This window comes from Polyodon spathula, chromosome 7, assembly GCF_017654505.1.
Source record: "Polyodon spathula isolate WHYD16114869_AA chromosome 7, ASM1765450v1, whole genome shotgun sequence".
Taxonomy (NCBI): Eukaryota; Metazoa; Chordata; class Actinopteri; order Acipenseriformes; family Polyodontidae; genus Polyodon; species Polyodon spathula.
The window spans coordinates 3,039,734-3,063,744 of NC_054540.1; the positions used below are offsets into that span (position 1 = coordinate 3,039,734).

The 24,011-nt window shown below is 40.4% G+C and overlaps 1 protein-coding gene across 2 annotated transcripts; it reads left to right on the forward strand.

Moving 5' to 3' along the window:
* Window positions 1-7,108: 7,108 nt before the first annotated feature.
* Window positions 7,109-22,281, forward strand: LOC121318001 (solute carrier organic anion transporter family member 1C1-like). Of its 2 annotated transcripts, none has more exons than XM_041254153.1 (15): window positions 7,109-7,175; window positions 8,918-9,104; window positions 10,430-10,571; window positions 10,679-10,811; window positions 11,353-11,474; window positions 11,601-11,747; window positions 11,834-11,932; window positions 12,329-12,568; window positions 12,662-12,826; window positions 14,360-14,555; window positions 15,813-15,975; window positions 16,429-16,616; window positions 17,025-17,089; window positions 17,709-17,826; window positions 21,002-22,281. In XM_041254153.1, exons 2-15 carry the CDS (start codon window positions 8,988-8,990, stop codon window positions 21,162-21,164), a joined length of 2,058 nt encoding a protein of 685 aa, XP_041110087.1. In that variant the 5' UTR covers window positions 7,109-7,175; window positions 8,918-8,987; the 3' UTR covers window positions 21,165-22,281. The 2 variants fall into 2 exon arrangements, with proteins under 2 accessions (XP_041110087.1, XP_041110086.1); XM_041254152.1 differs by lacking the exon at window positions 7,109-7,175 and adding an exon at window positions 8,480-8,512.
* The last annotated feature ends 1,730 nt before the right edge of the window (window positions 22,282-24,011 follow it).

Sequence of the window (24,011 nt, forward strand, 5' to 3'; positions counted from 1 at the left end):
CCCTTAGCTAATAATAGAACAATTCATACTGGGGTAGATAACATATTGTAGATCTTAATAATAGGACAATTCATAGTGTGCAGGACTGGAGCTTACTGCCGGCATGTGCACAATCACTGCACAACAGAAGCATATTGGCTCAGTGTGCAGGACTGGAGTTTACCGCCACCGCATGCACAATCGCTGCACAACAGGAGAGGTTTCTATCTCCTAGTATTTAACAATACTGAATTCTCAGCATGTCAGCATGCATGACACAGTCTAGCACTGCATGTAATAACAAAAGTTTCTATCACCTACTTGCATTGCAATCTCTGTGCATCTTTACACCCACACTACACTGTGTGTAATCACAAGCTAGCAAAGTTAATCACCAGTCCCTTCAAGGAAACTCATTTCAATTACAGTTCAGGTTCTTGGATTGTGAACTGTTTGTAAAGCATGTAAAGAATGCAAGTACAGATAACCTATTATTTGTCATATGGATTTGAGTGCATGTTCATGTATGTGTGTAGGTTTCAGTATTTAAGTTACCATTAGGTCCTAATATTTAGTAGCAAAATAAATAAAATGAAAAGTTTTAGTAATTCAAATATCTAGTTATCTGCGGTAAGTGTTAATCGAGCTGTTGTGTAACCTGTTCACAGTGTGAGTTCATAAAGTCAAAGCCTCCTCCTCCTGTCTTTAGAGAAGAGCTGCGACATGCCTGATATGCGTAAATAAAGTTGCTGAAAGTAATCAGACTGCGTGCAGCTGTTTGATTTCAACTCGTCATTCAAACTGGAGACTAGTTGCTATTGTTGTGGTTACTGTTGCCGCTGATAGCAAATCCTAATCTCAATTATTTATTTATTTTACTTTATTTGCTATACTAAATTCAGATAGATAGATAGGACAGCGAGGAAGCAGAATAGTCTACATTGACAGATAACATTGAGAGGGCGTGTACAAGAACAGGGATGTTCTTTCAACAAGCAGAAAAAATACAAGATTTAACATTTAACTAAATATTTAACTAAATCTTAAATCTCTTAACAAGATTTAACATTTAAATAAATATTTAACTAAATCTTAATCTCTTAACAAGATTTAACATTTAGCTAAATATTTAACTAAATCTTAATCTCTTAACAAGATTTAACATTTACCTAAATATTTAACTGGCCAGCTAAATCTCATAAAAAAGATTTAACGTTGAGCTAAATATTTAACTGGCCAGTTCACGAGGCATGAGCTGGGGGTGTAAGGATGGGGCAGAAGAAGCAGAAGGGAGCGGTAAGTAGGACAGAGAGCCAGCTAGAAAGGACCGAGCCTAGGATAGAAGAGCAGGCAAGGCCCACTCTAGTAGCAGACCAGCGAACCTGGACATGGAAGCTAGGACAGAAAGTGATCACTGACTGATGGCGGCGATGCCGACACAAGCCCAGGACCTAGCAACCTAAAACATATATGAGGGTTATGACTTGGGGAGCTGCCCCTCAGAGGAAGATGGTCCCAGAAGACCGGGACACGAAAGGAGATAGAGAGGGAGAGGTACCCAACATCTAAGACTTCTGTAAAGGGGCACTCGTTAGACCCCCAATTGACCGAGACTTCATGCTGCCTGGGACCTGAGATAAGAACAAGGCATAAAGGTTAGTATGGGACTCGAGCTTGAGTAGCCATGTCCCGAACTGAGACAGAGTATAGAACAGCCTTGAGTGAGGCAAGATAAGCGCAGGAGCTGCGAAAGAACAAAGTGTGGCCGGGGGTCCGCTCTGACTCACACAGTGAGAACCCCCCTGAAGGTCAAGGGAGGCTGAAGCCTGCCCGGAGGTTGGGGAAGTGATGGTCACTTGCCCCCCAAAAGGATGGACCCCCGGCTCCTCACCAAATCTCCCACACCGTGAGACAAACAAAAGAGCACATGCCAGCGCATAACATAAACAAAAGACTAGAAAGACAAACGGGACAAACAGGAGAATGGTTAGTAAATTTAGTAGGATATGACTATGTGTATACCTGCTGCTCAGTGGAGAGGAAAAAACCCCTTGAAGCTAATTAGGGGAAAACCTCTAGTGGCTCCAGCAGACAGGTAGCCCCCACTTCAGGCATACTAGCAATTTTTGGAATGGGACTATGTCGGAGGGAGATGAATGAACATAAGAATCCACTGTAGAAGAGGACCAGTGCCCCATGGTCTTGATCAGGCTTTGATTGATGTTGGCCCTTGCAGCGGAGGTGGCTGCACCGATACGGAAGGAATGGGGTGAAATAGCTGAGGAGGGAGGCCTGTCCTGGAGAGGAGGGTGGAGAGATGGGTTGAGAACAAGAGACAAGTGACAATAGATCTGGAAGAATTGATGAGTAGAGGGTCTGGGGGGGGGGGGGGGGCAGGGTTTCCTGCATGAGAGATACCTTGACATTGCCGAAAAAGGGCAGAGAACAGACCTTGAAAAGCTGAATGAATTGACCGCGCCGGAGTTAGTCTGTCTTTGAAGTGCTCAGCCGAGTAAGAAAATAGAAGTTGGAAATAGAAGAGAGGTCACATAAACGAATATCCACTGAGGGGAAGCAAGAAGCTGAGGGAACTGTGAATTCTGAGCTTCTGAGAAAGTCAAAGAAGGCTGTGAGACAGATGGTCTCCATGAGTAGATCCTCATAGGGGGAGAAGCAGCCTTTCTGAAGAGTAGAGATGATTCTAGCATTTTTAGAAGGAGCAGCAACTATATCAGGGAAGGATGAATGAATGTAGGAATCCACTGCAGAGGAGGACCAGTTCCCCCACATTCGTGATCAGGCTGGGGGGGAAGGGGAGAGTCGAGGGGGGGAGGCCTGCTCTGGAGGAGCAGGGTGGAGAGGAGGGAGGCCTGCGAGGAGGCGAGGGTGGAGAGGAGGGAGCCATGAAAGGAGGCGAGGAGGGAGGCCTGCTCTGGAGGAGAGGGTGGAGTTGAGGATGGAGGCCTACTCACGAGGCGAGGGTGGAGAGGAATGAGGCCTGCTTGGAGGTAAGGGAGGAGGAATGGAGGGAGGTCTGCTCGAGACGAGGCGAGTGATGATAGGAGTGAGAGGAATCAATGAACAGATGGTCTGAGGGGGGGAGTGGGGGGGGGGGGGGTTCCTGCTGTGGAGATACTTTGAAAAGAGAGATAGGGAACTTGATACTTGACGTGTGAGTGGACCGACCGCGCTGAATTGATCCGTCTTGAGGTATGCAGCCAAGTGATGGAGTAAGCATGGAAGGTGGCAGAGAGGCAGCTGATCTCCATGGGTAAATCATTGTAGGGGGAGAAACGGCTTTTCAGAAGAGTGGGAATTAGCAAATGGAGAATATATGTTGATATAGACAGAGGAAGGTGAGGCAGGCGGAAAGCTCTTAAGGTATGCTGAATATGGAGAGACTGGAGGGAGTTGGAGAGAATCCCTAGCACGGCCCATGAGAGCCAGGTTTTGATTGAAGGGCTATGATTATTCAAATCTGGACACAGAGGATTGAAGACACTGAGCAGGCTGTAGAATAGGAGCTCTTGAACAAGGTGGAGGGCTGCAGACATGTAATGCTGAGCAGATTGAAAGGAGTTACTGAGAGTAGGTTTCAGTCAAATAGCATCTGGAGAAGCTGAGGATTCTGAATGGGGGTTGTGGAATCAAATGGGACCAACTGACTGAACTTGGATACCGAAAGTAGAGGCAGAAGAAGAGCTGGAACTGAGGGCTGAGGTGGCAGCTGGACTGAACGAACATGAATCGGCTACTGGGGAAGCACGGCTCCTTTGCGCCCCATATTCTAGAAATGAGGGCAGATGAGATGCCGCCATCCTATGTGTTAGTTAATACAGGATCGATCAGCTGTTTGCTACTATCATGTCTGCTTGAAATGGAAAAGGTAAACATACATTCAGAGAATAACTCCAGCCATTCTCTTAATAGTGGAAATCCTTAACTCATAATCAAGACAGATTTCCAGTCTCGTACCATGTCTCAAACCAAGTATTAATGCTGTAACATTTGGGAGGATGAGCGGAGATGAATAGGATTGCTGAAGGAGTGCCCTGTATTTTGATTAGATGGAGATTAGTGTTAGCCTTGATTGTGGGAATGCTGCCACGATCTACGTATTGGAGGAAGGCTGGAGCTCTGGAGAAGTGCAGCTGTAGACTTAAATAGTAAACTAGAGCGACTTTTGCAGCTGCAGTAGTGAACCGATCTGAAGAGGGAGTGGAGATCTGCTGTAGTGAGGAGCAATTAACAGTAGAGGGTAGGATCTGCTGAACAGAGCAGAGGTCTGAGGAAGAAAACAATGGAGTGCTGTCAGTAGTGTGCAGAGGCCCAGCTGTGAGAGCAGAGATCTGCTGAAGCAGAGGTCTGCAATAGAGAACGGATGACTACCATCTGTAGAGTGCGGTGGTCTGCTGCAGAGAGTAGGGATCTGCTGAATGCAGTAGATATTGGTCTTTCAGTGCTAAGGCTGATTTAGATGGAGCCAGAGATGGGGCTGTGTGATGAGTCAAAGGGGTTTCGGTCAGCAACTCAGCCTCCCAACAGTAGAAGGCATCAAACCAACTCGGGATTTCCCTTACCAAGGTCTTGTGACCATGACAAAAGTCATCTTTTTGAGGGGCGGCACCTTGGTGACGGGCGGAAGTACGAGTATGTAAATTCCAGCCACTGGAGTCAAGTGAAATTAAGGATGGCCTTACTAACTTGGTTCTTTTCTGTTTTTATTCCTTTTTGTTTTATTTCTGGATTTAAGCAGAATGCGAAGAGGACTAAGAGGCTTCCGTTCCTTTATTTTTGATTACTCCCGCACTCCCTCCCTCACATCCTTCTTTATTATTTTTCTTTTTTTTTCGTGTAATATTAAATAAAATTTTAATTGTTACACGTAAATCACTGTCTGGAAAATCCATTTGTACTCACACGCCTCACAGGCTGCTTTTGGGCAGAGATGAAGATTGCAGAGATTTGAGACCACTGCAGAACCCGAGACATTGAAGAATGTGTTGATCCGAGGCATCTGCAAAACATATTGATTGGTAGGGAGCAGTTTATTTTCTATTGGGGTAGGAGGACATTGACTGGAATGTTGATAAATCGTAGGACATGGTTTCTTGGCTGACTAGCGGCTCGCGTTGATGAAATGATGACTTTGATGAAGCTGATCTGATTGGAAGAGCAGCACCAGATGAGAAAACACAAATCTGGGAACAGGAATGAGTCACAGGAATGGATACGTGATGCAGGAAAGCAGGATGTTACTATGATGGTAGATACTGAGCATCTCGAAAACAACTGAGTAAGGTTGCTTCATGACCAGGTCCTTGAAGAGGGGAAGAGTTGGAGTTGAAGAATGTCAGTTGCTACAAAAGGTTGAGGAGGAGGGGATCTCCTGCAAATCCGTCAGAATGACAACAAACTGCAGGAATGTATAGAAAAGCTGGAGCGGTGAGCTTCACAGTGATAGCAAACCAGCTTAGAGACTGTATAAAATGAGTGGTGTTATACTGCCATCTAGCAGTTATGATTGGAATTAACGATTGGCTTGAGTGATAGCTGGGTATTTGCTTATTGTGATTAAAATCCTTGTTGGTGTAGAACAACAGTTGCTTATCCTTTTAGATTTTATTATCTTCGTTACATGTTTTAGGACAGTTAGTCATGTATATAAATACGTTAACACAGTATTTAGATGTCACAATTCGACAAGTTGAACGAGCCCTCGCAGTTTGTAAAAGCGCAGCATCTCCAAGTGAGGCAATGAGGGTGTGCCGTGGTAGCCACGGACTGAGAGGCGCCGATGGAAAGTTGCAGAACAGCAGTGTTGTTGGATCTTGTTCTGACGAGTCGAAAGCACAAGCCGCCACACGGCGAAATGGAGCACGAAACTGAATGAACAGGTCCCTAAAACGTTGAATGTAGCCAATAGAAATCCAGGGCAGGATCCCATGAAGGAACGGTAATTTGTGCTGGCTCTGGGAGCGGAGGAGGGGCACTTGAGCGAAGAGTAAAGAAATGTTCAGCTGATAGATATTTATGGTGGATTAAATAGAGGAGCTATGGCAAGACAAACACTGACCACGGGAATGTTGACCTCTTGTTGAAGGAGCTTTAGAAGTTTTAGTGGAGGGCCAGTCTGTCTAATAAAGACGCGGACGAGTTGAGAAATGAAGCTGCGGTTCGGACGGTGCTGTTGCTGGGCTGGAGGCAGAAAAGCAGGAAAGACTAAAGCTGGAGCTCCTGCAGCCGAATGGAGAAGCTGAATGATGAGAAGCAGCACCAGAGCAGGTAGGAAAATATTTGATAATATCTTGGGAGCACTGCGCAGAGAATTGACCTCCAGTGAAAGGCAACGAAAGGTGGATTAGCGATGAAGCACAAAAAGACGGCGTCCGAGTGTTTGCTACAAAAACGAAACGCTAGACAGCAAAGGTGCAAGTGATCAGGGCTTAAATAGAGAATAGGTACTAATTGACAGGAAATTGGAAGCCCCCTGCTGCACGGCTCCTGAACTATGCAAGCTAACATCTAAATCTGGAGTTGGTATGCAAATGAGCTCCGCCCACGTTGTGCTTTAGCGATTTGATTGGCTCTCGTAAAGCTAATGGGGCGGAATATGAAAACTTCAGTATTACAAGAGCCGATCAAATCGTGTGAAAGAACAAAGGGGGCGGAGCTCATTTGTATACAAACTCCAGATTTAGCTGGCCAGCTAAATATTTAGTTCAACGTTTAATCATTTTTAGAGATTTAGCTGGCCAGTTAAATATTTAGGTAAATGTTAAATCTTGTTAAGAGATTTAAGATTTAGTTAAATATTTGGTTAAATGTTAAATCTTGTTAAGAGATTTAAGATTTAGTTAAATATTTAGTTAAATGTTAAATCTTGTTAAGAGATTTAAGATTTAGTTAAATATTTAGTTAAATGTTAAATCTTGTTAAGAGTAAGGTATTGATGAGAATCATTCTACTTGCTTTATAACTTTAATCCAGGTGGGCACAATACTGGTTTTCCAAGTCTGGTCTTTTTAGAGGGATCATCCTGTATGGTTAATAATGTTGCCTGATGTCTGACATCTAGACAAATAGGAGTGCAAATATCAATACTAGTTAATTATCTCTGAAAGCTTAGAAGGTATTGTTGCAGATGAACCAGGAGTAGCTTTATTTGGGCTGATCCAGAGGACTCAACTGAAATAGTAAGATTTGTAAATGAAATAATGATATTATTATATTCTGATGATGTGTAGTTCTCCTGGTGACGGTCTTAATCATGTCTGGTTTTGCTTTATTTTAGATTTCAATAAGAAAGAATAGCATTACACAGTAGCTGCTTAAGAATGATTTATTCCCATAATCATTGCTTGATGTGTAATTCATATGAGCTCAATATGAATTTAGAATGAAATGGTGCGTTTGTATATATGATTGTGGTTATTATTAATGGAAATAAAAGTAAAGCATTACTTAATGTTGCAAACTAAATGTTTAAGTAAACAGAAATCCTATGAAACAAAATAAAACATTACAGTATAAAGTATTTCAATATTTTCCAAAATGTGTTTATAATGTGAAACTCTTAAACTTGAATGACAGTGCAGCCTTTTGTTAAAAAATTTGACAGAATGCATCGTTTTAAATACATTCTAGTTATTAATTAATACATTAACAAATACATTACTAGAATTTTCACATGAATGTAAATGAAGGGATAGTGAAATGGTTTTACATGGAGTATCACTACTTGTATATTGCTATGAAATACCATGGGCATAGTAACTGAAGAGATGATTCCAGTTTAGCCTGCCTGCAGTTAACCCGTTAAACCCCCAGCCTCCCACAGGCAATTTCCGCCTGGAGGGCTATGACCTTAAATAAATCACATTATCTTCCAAGGTATACACAGCACAGGCATGGTTCAGGGCTTGAATTCAAGGTAACCCGCTGGCCAGTAGGACTAAAACCTCAGATTTGATATAAGTCTTACTCAGTACCACACTGGAAGGAGATAAACAAAGAAATATTCTATCATCATTTTTTCACCTTGTAGCACATGAAAAGAGCCAGATTTTTTTTCCAGTGCTTGCAGGTGAGACATGGTGTTGCTCTTTACTATGCAATAAAAATTGTTAAAACATTTTTATTTCTATGTGCCCCTTGAGAGTCAAATGGTTGCATTTTCTAATAACATTTACAGTAAACACGTATAACTTTTTATATGGCATAATAATAATAATAATAATAATAATAATAATAATAATAATAATAATAATAATAATAATAATAAATGTAGTGTGGATCCATTATACTTACAAATCCTGAAGAGGCTCCAATCTATCTTCTAATGCTGCTTCACAGACGCTGAATCAACGCTCTTCAACCAAGAAAGTTCATTTTTCGCCATCGCTTTCACTATTATCCATCTCCTCCAAAACTTTGAAAAGACAGAATCTACTTCTTTTGGGATGCTTTGGAACACTGTTCCCATTTCGTTCAATTTTATAAATTTTACAAGTTGAAAAATGATCAGAAAACGGTAAGAAACCTTGATCCTATGTGCGTAACAGTGCGCTCTCGCTTGTAAATATGTGTCTTGTTTACGTACGCACATCGATTACTCTTCAATGGATTAGGCTACAAACAAAGTCAAGGTATGAATGGAAAGCTTGTGACCTCCCCTACAATGTGATCACTGAGATTTCACCATCAACAGATACATGCAAGGCCAGAGCAGCGAAACGCACAGCTAGTCGATCAGAGCTGTTTTTGAACCGTGAGGTACTAGATACATTGCGAAGGGAATATCTCAGCAGTGAAATGGGAGATTTGAAAAAATCCTTCGCTGTTTGACAGTAGGAAAACAAAGTTTTTGATATTGAGTCAGGTTATTTAGCTTTTTTGCTTTTGTAGTAATATTACAGCTGTTAATAATTCTTTCTAGCCAGTGTAAAAGCATATTTGGCCACAGTCAGTTGGAGAGCTCACAGAAAACTCAAACCTGTTCAGGAAAAATGACAGTGGAGATGAGACCAGAGGGGTTTCCTGATCCTCCTTTAAAGAAAGAACTGCCTCCTCTTGAAGATCCATCAGAAGCAAAAACAAGAACATGCTGCACTCGCAATGTAAAGGTATGTGCTAATGTTCCTGGTCATTGTGCTGTATGTGCTGTAGCTGTGTACTTGTAAAGATTACCACTACAAAAGAGCTCTTTATAAGAACACTGACTGACCCAGAGGAAACTCAAGAGGGTAATAACCAAGGCTTGAAATGGTAACATTTAGAATTCAGTCTTGTTAGTTCATGCAGGTTTAATTACTCGTATTCATTCCATGTTCCTTTGTAACAAATTGTTGATCACGTCTATAAGTCTAGCATATTACCAATTTAAAAAGGCATACCAACTATCTCATTGCACTGTGTGCTATCAGTCTGCCCTGTGATTTTATAATGCGGCTGTATCAAACAGTAAACACTTATTACACCAAAATGTATATGGCTGTTGTATCCCTCCACACAAGCAAGCTGCCTTAGTATAATTAGATAATTGTCTTGTCTTAAAGGAAAAGCAAATTCAGAGGAGGCCCAAATGTTATCCATGTTCTACCATTACAGAATGGCTGGTTGGGATATTTGTTTTTTCATCTTACCTCAAACATGGGTTTCTGAAAAAGTAACTGAATCCTGTCCCAGTTATCGAAGTTACTGATGCAGAAAGATATTTTGTAGGTAAAATACAGCTTACTCATTAAAATGATCTGAAGATAAATATCTGTATTTAGTAAGCAAGCAGTCCGATGGGGGGGGAAACAGGCAACAAATGTCCCCCCCCCCCCATCACCACAACTAGCAGGGGTGTCCCAATACTTCCTGGAGCTGCTCTTTTGTGCAGTATCGGATCTGAACTTTATAACACAGCTTCCACAGGCTGCTCTGTGTGCTTGTTATGAGTGTGTCACAAAGGGAGATCAAGGTTATACACACAGTAGCACACGCCATCGCATCTCAAACTAATACATTCACAGTAGCCTTCAGTGCGGTCGATACAATCAATGATGAGCTTTAAACTGTACAGCAGGTTCTGTGTGCACACCGCATGGCAGGACTGTGAAGATTATGTCATAATGCTGAAATAAAAAACTATCGGCCTCAAAATAGTACACTGATTTTGATGAATAACTAAAAACATAGTGGAAAGCCAGTTTAAAAAAGCTGCACAATGTCATGCAAGGCCAAATTGGATATATAAATATATACCCACTCGTATTTCTATATTCATTCAGTTATTTCCATTTGGAAAAAGATTCTCTGGCTAAAAGAGAACTGCATGGAAACCCACACTACCCGAAAGGAGAGACTTATTTTGTGGAAACCCGGCTGGTGCAACTACAATGCAGTTAGACACTTAATCCAAAGTGTCATTTTATTTGTTTGTATATCTTTGTTTTCTTGACAGATGTTTTTGGTAGCTCTATCGTTTACATACTTTTCCAAAACATTATCTGGAAGTTACATGAAAAGCTCCATTACCCAGATAGAGAAGAGATTTGAGATTCCCAGTTCTGTTATTGGGGTTATTGATGGCAGCTTTGAAATGGGTACGTATGACTTCAAAAGCCCATTTCCTATGCAATTTTACACTGTATCCTATGGGCATGTCTGCTTGGTTTAAGGGACCAGAACTCAGCTTGTGTATTTATTTTAGGTAATTTGCTTGTGTTGCCATTGGTAAGCTACTTTGGAGCAAAGTTTCACAGACCAAAAATAATCGGTGCTGCATGCATGCTGATGTCTATTGGAACTTTACTCACAGCGCTACCTCATTTCCTCATGGGACAGTAAGTCAACTCTGCATCAAACATATCTGCTCTATAAACGCTCAATACATTGAATATTATAGGATGCTATAAACAATGTTAGACTGCTATTAAAGAAGTAGCAATTCAGTGTTAAAGAGCACGAACGAAGGTATTGGTAAGAATCATTCTAATTGCTTTAGAACTTTGTGATTCAGTTGTGTACAATACTGGTTTTCAAGGGCTAGATTCTTCCTGGTCTTTTAACTGAATTGAACCAATGAATCAGTTCATTATTTATAGAACCCTATAAAACCCATAGCAGTTTTTCTGGAAAGCGAAGAAGTAGAATGGGACAAGGTAGCAAGTCTGGACAAGGTAGCTTTGGGTTAAGAGTGCAGCCCCAGTATCCCAGACTGCACACGCCGGTACAGTATTGTCACTATGAACATGTTGTAATAAACTGTTATTCCTTGTAAGTGTTCCTCAAAACCTTTAATGTATCTAGAGAAGGAAGTTATTCTAATTGGCTTTCTGCTTGTTTTGTATTTTATGCCTTTTATTCTGATGATTTTCTTCACAGCTATAAATACGAAACAACAATATCAGCTTCAACTAACTCCAGCACAGTGAGCTTCCCGTGTTCACAAGACCCAGGCCAGCTTACAGAGCTTCAGGCCCAGCAACAATCTTCCAGAATAGCTGGTAAGGCATGCGTGGTCGTTAGTTTGTGCTCAGCCTCTGCTGACAAAAAAAAAAAAGAAAAAAAAACGAAACTGCATCTCCATCTGTAACCCTCTCATGGATTTTATTTTACACACTTTTGTCCAGGTTGTGAACATGATAGAGGCTCCCTGATGTGGGTTGCTGTGCTGCTGGGGAACATGCTACGAGGGGTTGGTGAAGCATCCATTGCACCACTGGGAATTTCATTCATTGATGATTTTGCCAGACCAGAAAACTCAGCCTTTTACATTGGTAACTCTGCATTTGACTCGTGATAACTGTGATCTAGATAACCGATCTGGAGTCTCATTGGTTTGTTTTCCCGATTTGTGTTTCAGGGTGCCTCCATACCATTGCATTGATTGGACCTCTTTTTGGGTTCATGCTGGGTGCGTTTTGTGCAAGGCTGTATGTAGACATTGGGTTTGTTGATCTTGGTAAGTTGGAAGAAAGAGTTTGCAATGATTGCTTAAAACCACTGTGTACTTAGACAGCCGGTTAACAGTATCATAACATTCTAGTAACTTTACTTCCAGTAAAGCTTGTGTTGTGTAATTAAGATGTTTTGTTCCACTTTAGTTAATACCTAACAGCTTCAAACACATTAAAGGAAATTAAACAGATTGTTTGAGTATGTGCACAGTCCTAATAAATACATTATTGGATGCCCAGTATGTCATTATATAATATGTATAATTGATGCATGACAAAGCAAGTTAAAACTGTACCTTAGCTACATTTACACAAATGTTTTTAAATACCTATAGAGTTATCTTTTTGTTTGATAAAATTTACTGTAGGCTTGACAATTTCTTGTGTGGTTGTTCCTGCAGGAAGTATTGCCATATCAATGAAGGATTCCCGTTGGGTCGGTGCTTGGTGGCTTGGCTTTATAGTCGCTGGAGGAACCAGCTTGGTTTCTGCATTTCCATTCTTTTTTCTGCCCAAAACTCTGCCCAAAGAAGGGGGTCCGGAAAAAGATTCCAGCGTTACAGCAGAACAAAATCTGTTACAAGGAAACCAGCAAACAGACTCAACAGACGAGCAACCCAAAATCATAGATGTTGCAAAGGGTACGTTTTATATATATTTACATTTTGTATTTGTGCCCCCCCCCCCCCAACATTATTTATGTATTTTAATGACAATCTCCTTTTTCCCTGCAGGTTTTTTGCCAGCTTTGAAGCGTCTGCTCACAAACAAGATCTATGTATTCTATCTAATCTTGAACATTCTAATGTTCAATGCCTTCATTGTTTTGATAACTTATACACCAAAATATTTTGAACAACAGTTTGGAGAATCCACATCCAAAGCAAACTTTTTAATAGGTAAAGTACAGCATACAATTCTGACCCTATTACTCTGACAGGTGTTTAGCTACAAAAAATATAAGAATAATTTGTTTTTTATTAAAAATAACCATTAAGTCTTGAATTAAATTCCTCAATTAAAATGTTCTAATGTTTTGGAGTATTGTGTATTGCCCTCCACAAATATTGGGAGCTGAAGGAATAGATTTGGATTTGAATGAATGCAAGATAAAATTCTAAAAGGAGATCTGAAAAAGATATATATTATATAAAACCTAGCATCAGAAGAAACTTATCACTATTATAACATTTATTTTTGAAAATAAGGCATATAAATGATGGACATTGTCAAAATGTTTTTGGGTTTTTTAAATCACTCGATCATTCATCCTTGACCATGATACACTTGAGTGACTATGACTGAAGCATATGCACTTAATCACCTAATTAATGAGATAGTTGATTGGACACTGGATATGGAGTAATTTCAGCTGTTGAATTGCAAGCTTGAATAAAAGCAATAAAGAAAAACACAGAAAAAAAAACAATATGCAGCTTCTGTCAAGAGAGCAGCGCCTTCATGCAATCGGCATGTTGGAGGCTGGACGAGGGCAGCGTACTGTGGCTCGCCATCTTTGGAGCTCACAGCCAGCAATTTCAAACCTGGCGAGATGGTTCTAACCAGACAAACTGTGTCAACAACATCAACGGCCAGGAACTGGGAGACCAAGGGTTACAACACCTCCCCAAGACTGACACATCATTTTGCAACATCTTCTGATGTCAATTGTTAATCAGCACAATAAAAATTGACTGCACATGCTCTAAAACAGTTTGTTATTTTTCGATCACATCTAGTGAATTTTATCCAAATATAAGTGATAAGTTACTTTTGGTGCTCTGTGTGTGTGTGTGTGTGTGTGTGTGTGTGTGTGTGTGTGTGGGTATGAATATATATTTATTTTGCTCCGCAGCGTTGAATACAAACCATATATTCAATGCTAGAACTATGTACACTGTCCTAGAAGAACTTGCATATTGTGTGTTGTGCCTGTCAGATAATTCCAAGAGCTATGTCAAGCATTTTGGAAGTTGAAGGCCATTAAGCAAAGTGGTGGTTCTGGCAGGGAACTCACTTCAGCATTGGATCAAATCACTTAATTATTCATCAGTCGAATAGGTAGTATCTTATTTGGCCTTCGATAAACAATACATCCAATGATAGGCAAGGAAAGGATTCAAATCTTTGCTCAATCCATTATGTCCCCACTCTGTGTCAGAATTCACTTCCTCCTCCCCAGCCTCCACCTGCTTCTGGCTTCGTTTAACAGGGGAGGGCAAGTATCCTGCCATCCTGCCCATGGCTTCCCTATGGTCAGGCTCACCACTTATCTGCAAGCTCATTTAAGGGCTGTGCTACCTCGAAAGGAGAGGCCAAATAATATAATGTAAAATCTGTATATTGTAGTTGTGTTGTCTAGTCTGTTTTAATAAATCTATCGCATGAGTGTCATGACTGAAATCATGTGTTTTCCTTTCTTTGGTCTTTAGGTGTTACCAGCATGCCAGCTTTTTCCATGGGGATTTTCTTCAGTGGTCTTATCATGAAGAAGTTTAAGCTAGATCTCCTGGGAGCTGCCAAGGTAGCCCTGGGTACAGCCACCCTTGGCTGCCTCTGTACCTTACCTTTATTTGCATTAACCTGTCACAATGCTGAGATCGCTGGACTCACAGTTTCCTATGCAGGGTGAGTGATTTCGCTTTCAATATCTAGAACTGTTTTTATGACCACTAACCTTATTGAACAGATTTTTTAAATGTTTTTGATTTGAAATTGACCATTTTGACATTTTTCTTTATATTAAAGCAGCAGTATTTAATTGTTTTGAATTCAGACGAAATTAAAACACCTTTAAAAATGCTGCTTATACTGAACCAAGATTAACATGTGCTGACTTGCAAAACTGGAAATAAACCAGATTCTGCCGCGTCAACACCCACGGGGCGTGAAGTTGTCGTTAAGGCAAAAGTGGGCATTTGCTCAGGCAGGGTCATTATTCACATTAAGAAGATGATGTTTACAATTAGACATGCTGAAAATTCAAAGGTAGAGCACAGCACACAGCCATGCTAAAGAATCAACAAGTGCAGTTCACATATTGGACTGGTGAAATACAATACAAAGCTGCTGTAGTATGTCCACTGTTCTGTCATTTCAAATATCTTCACAAACATTTAACTTTAAAGACACAGTGTGCAGTACAAAAACACATCATGCCAAACCACATTTGTAGTTGAGAAATATATAATATACACACAGACATGACATTTTCCATCCACTATAATAAATGGCTTTACATAATCTCTAAGCAAGGAATTAGAGTGGCCGGTGTGAAAACACAACAGGAAGTAATAAATTAACATAGCATCCAAAGTAGCACTGTAGCATTATTATTATTATTATTAATAATAATAATAATAATAATAATAATAATAATAATAATAATAATAATAATAATAATAATAATAATATCTAATTATTTTTTTTTAAATAAACAAAAATAATCCAAAATATGGATTGTAGTGTAACAGGAAAGTGTAATCAATCAGATTGCAACGTCTACTGTCTAATATTAAACACTGAACTCCACGTCTTCGTCATCGATGATGAAAGCAATTGTCTGAATCATTAATGCACAGAGCAACTACTTCTAGGCAGTTTTTTTTTCTATTCATGTGAGCAGCGATATTTCCCCTCAGGCATTATTAGCGCATGGTTATTTGAAACTGGAAAATAATGGTGAGAATCATCTATCGTGGGGGTGGGGAGGCGATCGTTCAAATGGAATCTTGTATGTAAAAATAAATAAACATCAATGACATTCAACTGAAGACATTGAAAAAGACCTCTAGTCTAAATGTTTGTCACTGAATTGATTACGTTTCTTTTAGCGTTTCTGAATGTAACCCTATTGAGTGTTAATTATTTATGGTTATATTTCAGAACAGGGATTTCAGACTTGGAGAGCAGAGTGTCGGTGGCCTGTAACTCTGGCTGTGGTTGCCCAGTGAACCAGTGGGAGCCAGTGTGCGGAGAGAATGGGATGACGTACATTTCCCCTTGCTTTGCTGGCTGTAACATATCCAGAGGAAGTGGAAGAAACACGGTGAGGCCAACCTACGCAGTATTCCATTCCCGCTCCCATCTGATCCTTACACCATAGTGTGTCTAGGGGTCCACGGTGACTCACTTAGTAAAGCAAGGACAAGCCAAAGGAGCATGTTTTGAATCCGATGCTAGTGGGGTTGCTGGTCTCTGGGTGTCAACAGGAAGCGGTGCAATGGCTTTTGTGCCTCCACTGGTTTAGTGAGGAAAATTCCCTGGGGTTCGTTCATACTTCAGTAACCTCTACTGTTCAGGCTCCCCAGCAGTCCAGGTTGGGATTCCCCTCCATGGTTCAGGAGCTTGGTCACATCTGTTAGCTTGAAAGCAGGAGTGGAAGTTCCATGTTGCTGTTCTGATGTGTGAATGAGTTGCAGCAGCGAAAGCACATCAGAAAGCAAGGAATGAAAGCCTTCATGACATGCTTTCATTCTGCATTATCTTTCCCTTGCTGTAGACGTTTCATGCCTGCAGGTGTATTGAAGCTTTTCCTAAGCCTGGATCTGGGAATTTCTCGGCACTTCTGGGCCAGTGCCCGCGAGAGGAGAAGTGTTCCAGAATGTTCATATATTACTTGGCGTTCCAGTCCTTGAGCTTCTTCATTTTCTCTCTGGGAAGCACACCACTGTACATTATATCCCTCAGGTAAACCAGCCCTCCTTCCTCCCAGTGATGTCTACTATTACAAACTGATTCATTAACAGCGTCCTGTTGCCATTGTAAGGTATTTACAATCATTCTGATTGCTTCTTCATGCTTTTTTTATGTTAAGGGGCCTTGACCTGAGCACAGAAGCCGCTCTTCAGTTTCCCAGATTCTATTTTGCAGACAGACCTGGCTCTCTTGCATTGTAATTAGACGCTTCCTTGTTGTTTGTACCCAGCTCAGCCCTGTTGCACTAGCACGCAACACAAACAGCATCAGAATGTAATGTCTGTGTATCTTGTACCACTTGGAGTTGTGGCAATAGCAGTTGTTGGTACAGTCCATAGGAAGTGTATTTGTGTTGGATTCAGGTTAGTCTAACGAACGCTCTGTATTGTACATGGACAGGTGTGTTGATCCAGACCTGAAATCATTGTCTGTGGGCATCCTCGCAATGGCAGTCCGATTGCTGGGTAGGTTACATTGATTTGTGTTTACTAATAAGAAAGATAATGTAGCAATGAAGTTCTTTCAAAACATGAACATTACTAACATCTATAAATGCATTCTAATACTGCCACACAGTAGCCCATGTTACTTACTTCATATGATTTATTTATTTTGCAATGTTCCAAATACATATTGTTAATTGCAGATCAATAGTGTCCCATCGCAAACACATGCTTTTATCCATTTAAAAATAAGGAAGCAGATGAACAAGAGTATGGGCTAGATTCTCCAAGTCTTAAATACTAATTAAAAGATAAAACACCAATTCTCAAATAAGAAACATAGGGACATATTTTCAAAGTTTCAACTCTAGTCTTTAATTGCTATTTTTTGAAAGCGGTAAAGCACCTTAATTTCACAAAACTAGAAATAAACAACCAAGTTTCACATTTCAGTTGCTCTTAAGCACTCCTAATGTTTTGTTTTTCATTTACTAACATTAACATGTTTTTTTTTATAAAATAAATAAATACGAGATAAAGACTGGAGTAAATGCTTTGACATTTGCTATTGACAGTTTGGAGGAAGTAGCTTTGAGAATCAAGGCCCATGTTAATGAATTGACGGTTGATTTCTATTCAGGTGGGATCCCAGCTCCAATTTATTTTGGAGCCCTGATTGACTCAACATGCATAAAATGGGGGACCAAGAAGTGTGGGGGTCATGGAGCATGCAGGGTGTATAACAACGTCTCATTCAGGTAACACATGGTGGAGCATGCAGGGTGTATAACAACGTCTCATTCAGGTAACACATGGTGGAGCATGCAGGGTGTATAACAACGTCTCATTCAGGTAACACATGGTGGAGCATGCAGGGTGTATAACAACGTCTCATTCAGGTAACACATGGTGGAACATGCAGGGTGTATAACAACGTCTCATTCAGGTAACACATGGTGGAGCATGTCACTCTTGCTAAGAACAATGTGAGAGTCATGGAACGGGCAGATGGTCCAATGTCTGCGTTCACATGTTCTTCAGATAGAAATGCAGCTGCTGATGAAATGTCTCTGTCTAAGGTGTGTGAGCGTTTGCCATAATGGCATTGTATTAATAATAAGAAAACATAAATATATTTATCCACTTTTCTGTAAACTACAGAAAATGTCAATGCTGAACATTCTGTCAAGCACTCGAAGGCAATGTGTATATTAATACTAAAGTAAACATACATGACAATTCTCATAAAATTACAATTACATGTTCCAAACCAGGTTCCCTGATTTGCTTCATGTGAGATACTTTATGGGTACATTCTGCATTTATTGGTCGCACACTTTTCAAAGAGGAGATTAAATGTTTAAGAGATACAAATGGCAAAATCGTAGAGGAAGAAAAAAAAAAGCAAATATATTAAATGATTACTTTTCACAAGTTTTTACAAAGGAAGATACTGACAACATGCCCCACATGTCATCCAGTTCCTATCCAGTTTTAAATAACTTTAGCATAACTGAGGCAGAAGTGTTAAAGGGACTAGGAGCTCTTAAAATAAACAAATCCCCTGGGCCGGATGAGATCCTCCCAGTTGTACTCAAAGAAATGAAAGAAGTAATTTACAAGCCGCTAACCAAGATCATGCAGCAGTCTCTTGACACAGGGGTGGTACCGACAGACTGGAAAATTGCAAACGTAATACCGATCCACAAAAAGGGAAACAAAACTGAACCAGGTAACTACAGACCAGTAAGCCTGACTTCTATTATATGCAAACTTATGGAAACTATAATAAGATCCAAAATGGAAAATTACCTATATGGTAACACGGTCCTGGGAGACAGTCAACATGGTTTTAGGAAAGGGAGATCGTGTCTAACTAACTTGCTTGATTTTTTTGAGGATGCAACATCAATAATGGATAATTGCAAAGCATATGACATGGTTTATTTGGATTTCCAAAAAGCTTTTGACAAAGTCCCGCACAAAAGATTAATTCTCAAACTGAACGCAGTAGGGATTCAAGGAAACACATGTACATGGATTAGGGAGTGGTTAACATGTAGAAAACAGAAAGTACTGATTAGAGGAAAAACCTCAGAATGGAGTGTGGTAACCAGCGGTGTACCACAGGGATCAGTATTAGGTCCTCTGCTATTCCTAATCTACATTAATGATTTAGATTCTGGTATAGTAAGCTAACTTGTTAAATTTGCAGACGACACAAAAGTAGGAGGAGTGGCAAACACTGTTGTAGCAGCAAAGGTCATTCAAAATGATCTAGACAAGATTCAGAACTGGGCAGACACATGGCAAATGACATTTAATAGAGAAAAGTGTAAGGTACTGCACGCAGGAAATAAAAATGTACATTATAAATATCATATGGGAGATATTGAAATTGGAGAAGGAATCTATGAAAAAGACCTAGGAGTTTTTGTTGACTCAGAAATGTCTTCATCTAGACAATGTGGGGAAGCTATAAAAAAGGCTAACAAGATGCTCGGATACATTGTGAAAAGTGTTGAATTTAAGTCAAGGGAAGTAATGTTAAAACTGTACAATGCACTAGTAAGACCTCATCTTGAATATTGTGTGCAGTTCTGGTCACCTCGCTATAAAAAAGATATTGCTGCTCTAGAAAGAGTGCAAAGAAGAGCGACCAGAATTATTCTGGTCTTAAAAGGCATGTCATATGCAGACAGGCTAAAAGAATTGAATCTGTTCAGTCTTGAACAAAGAAGACTACGTGGCGACCTAATTCAAGCATTCAAAATTCTAAAAGGTATTGACAGTGTCGACCCAAGGGACTTTTTCAGCCTGAAAAAAGAAACAAGGACCAGGGGTCACAAATGGAGATTAGACAAAGGGGCATTCAGAACAGAAAATAGGAGGCACTTTTTTACACAGAGAATTGTGAGGGTCTGGAATCAACTCCCCAGTAATGTTGTTGAAGCTGACACCCTGGGATCCTTCAAGAAGTTGCTTGATGAGATTCTGGGATCAATAAGCTACTAACAACCAAACGAGCAAGATGGGCCGAATGGCCTCCTCTCGTTTGTAAACTTTCTTATGTTCTTATATTCTTAAAATAATAGCGTAACTAATGGTAATATTTTAACTAATGGTAAGCCTTTTTAGAATCTCAGGTAGCATTGGATGCACCTCTCAGCCAAACACCTTCTGCTTGAAGCCTGTCTCCTTAAGAAGTAAAAGCCCTGTGCTCCTCACTAAAAATACACTGTTTTGCTCCTCACTAACTCTGCTTGAAGCCCTGTGCTCCTCACTAACTCTGCTTGAACAAGCTTGAAGCTCCTCATTAATTCTGCTTGAAGCCCTGTGCTCCTCACTAACTCTGCTTGAAGCCCTGTGCTCCTCACTAACTTGAAGCCCTGTGCTCCTCACTAACTCTGCTTGAAGCCCTGTGCTAACTCTGCTTGAAGCCCTTGAAGCTTGAAGCCCTGTGCTCCTCACTAACTCTGCTTGAAGCCCTGTGCTCCTCACTAACTCTGCTTGAAGCCCTGTGCTCCTCACTAACTCTGCTTGAAGCCCTGTGCTCCTCACTAACTCTGCTTGAAGCCCTGTGCTCCTCACTAACTCTGCTTGAAGCCCTGTGCTCCTCACTAACTCTGCTTGAAGCCCTGTGCTCCTCACTAACTCTGCTTGAAGCCCTGTGCTCCTCACTAACTCTGCTTGAAGCCCTGTGCTCCTCACTAACTCTGCTTGAAGCCCTGTGCTCCTCACTAACTCTGCTTGAAGTCCTGTGCTCCTCACTAACTCTGCTTGAAGCTCCTCACTAACTCTCCTGTGCTCCTCACTGAAGCCCTGTGCTCCTCACTAACTGCTCCTCACTAACTCTGCTTGAAGTCCTGTGCTCCTCACTGCTTTATTTCACAGGCTGCTCTTCCTTGATTCTAACTCTGCTTTATTTCACAGGCTCCTCTTCCTTGGATTAATATTGGGCCTGCGCTTGATAGGTTATGTCTTTTTTGGGTTTGTCATCGTTCAGATAAAGAAATTAACAAGAGACCACAGAAAAGCTTCACCCGAAGTAGAAGTCTTTTTAAAGCAGGACCAGAAAAACAACGTCCTTCCTTAGCAGAAACCTGCTGGTCTGAGTGAGAAGGAAGTGGAAACCAGCACCTAAACATTGTGATCTGCAGCACCGTGTTTCATTTAAATGTGCATAACAGGGACTCTGGGTGGAAAAGGTGGATAAACACTCATGTAGTATGTTATGAAAACAGTCAATAATCAACAGGTGTACTGCAAGCAGCTGCTCTTGAGTGGGTCTCTAATGTTATCACGCGACACTTTGAAACCTCCTGCAATAGGTTCCTCAAGAAGCTGATAGGCTTACTTTATACATCTTCAATTTGGGAATATATTTCATTTCTTAGCTATCCTATGTATGTTTTGTGTAATTCTCATTTACATACTTCTTCACCAGGTTTAGGAACTGATGTCATTTTTTATCAACCACAGGAATTCTTCTGAAAAGACTCCTAAATGATACAAAGTGAGTTTGTCTTAGAAATTATCCCAAGGGGTGTGCAACTAATTTCTGCCCCATCTGAAATTGTGAATTAATGAATGACAGTGTTCGTTTCTTTCAAAACCCCTGAACTTAAGAAATCCAGTTTAGGAGTCTTTTCAGGAGTATGCAGAAGGTGCCATTTAAAAAAACAAACCAATTCTACTGTGCTCTTGTTTTCATTTTATATAAATTAAAAAATGTGTGTAACCTTTCACATGGATGGTGGCATATTAGTGGATGTTCTCTGTCTCTCAGTGTGGTTTCACCTGTTCAGATAAGTCACAGAAAGTAGTTCAAACATCTTCTGGTTTCTTTATGCAATAATAGGACATACAATTAGAAAAAGACACTTCAAGCTATCCAGATGAACCTGTTCTCATTGACGGTGAAAGGTGATGTTTTGTACTGATCAGTGAATGAGGTTCCCTCATATTTGATGTATTCTGTAGGCACACAATTGTCTCAGAAAAGGGTTAGGGTTATATCATGCAAGTAAACTTGCCCGTTCTTTGTTTGTGTTTGAAAGAAGAAGGTCAATCTCTTTTGGGTATTACCACAAGGGGCACAAAATACAAAGAAGCTGAGAGAGACAAATTAATCACAGTAAGGATTTTTTGTTAATTCAATAAATGTAATTCATTTTGTAAAAAAATAAATAAATAATGAGATTTAAAGTGAACCTGTCTTATGAATTGTTTTATTTCTTTGTTACTGTTACTTTTTCAAAGACTTTTGTAAACTGGGACTCAACTTTAAGTGGGTGACTGTAACAGGGTGATGGAAGATGGAGTTTGGAAAAACTGGCCTCCCGACAGACAGACGCTAGGCTGGCTGATGGACATGACTTCATCAAGATGGTACATACAGTAGAGCCCAGTTGTGGTGGCCATCCTGGGGAGGTTGGCTAGAACAGCTGTAATGAGTTTCATACCAGGTGAGATCGAGATTTAAGTGGCAGTTATATCGAGTAACGATTGGCTGCAGTGGATTCAGGGGGCAGGTTTTGGTACATATAAGGGAACTGTGTAGCTGAGTCTGTTGGTTGAGTGAGAGGAGTTTGGTCCGGGAGTGAGGCAACGCAGAGGAACAGGAACAAAACAAAGAATGGGTAGTTTACTCTTGATCATTACTTTCCCAGGAGGATTAAGCACTGGGGCGGACCAGAGAACCACGACGGTACAGTTTAAGCTATGTTTATCAGAATTAAAGTTATCTAAACAATAAAAATACTAACTAAAAAAACACAAAGGTTATTCCAGCCGAAGTTTGTCCCAAGTCAATGAAGACTTTGATACTTTTGATGCAGTTTATTTTTGTTTTGCAGAGGAAGACTGTCTGTTCATAACGCACAGACATAAACTTTTATTATGAGAGAGCTAACAGGTACTGAGAACAAGGGAACATGCCACCCTCCTGCCAGCCTGAGAACAAGCGAACATGCCACCTTCCTTCCAGCATGAGAACAAGGGTACATGCCACCCTCCTGCCAGCCTGAGAACAAGGGAACATGCCACCCTCCTGCCAACCTGAGAACAAGGGAACATGCCACCCTCCTGCCAGCCTGAGAACAAGGGTACATGCCATCATCCTCCTCCCTGTCCTCCGCTGAGCTATTTCATACCATCCTGAACACCCATAATATCTGCTTAGGGCTGTCTGGAGTATTGTCATGCTTTGAGGTTTGTACCTCACTTTACATTAAGTGTCTCTAAATACTTTATATTTGCATAGCAGTTACTTAGTAAATTCATGTGTACTTAGGGTTAAGGTTAGAGTTAGGTTTAGAGTTAGGGTTATATCATACAAAACAAATGTACACATTAAGTACATTGTAATTATGTGTAAGACACAGTAATTAGAGATTCAATGTAAAGTGTTACCAAACTGGTTTACTTAAATACACATCTAATTAGTAATGCACACTGTGATGTGTACAATAGACAGAAACACCTGAAACAGTTATAGTCCAGATGTTTTAACGGACAAGAGTCAACCTTTTCGGAGGGATGATCCTGTATAGTTAATGGTGCAGTGGGGTTTTTTCCTGCCTGAGAGCAGGTTTTCAAACCTTCACCAGTACAGAGATTTTGTGAAAAATATGACATTTAGGTTTGTTTAAATCCTTAAAATAATATCTATTTAAACATTTATAAATTCCCTTTATTAGTCCCAAGTTTACTTCACAGAAGTGTTCCAGTAGGGCGATGGCTTGGGTGCTGTTCCATTGTTCAGTTCCTTGTTCAATAAGACAAATCCACTCCACATTAAGATGCCATTTTCCGGTCAGGCAACCCTAAAAGTGGATTGCTATTAATGTTTTAGAAAAACTTGCAACTATGGTGCACAATCCCATGGGGAAATTCAAAAAGAAATCTACTTTCCTTCCAGTTGGAGTACTAAATCCCACAC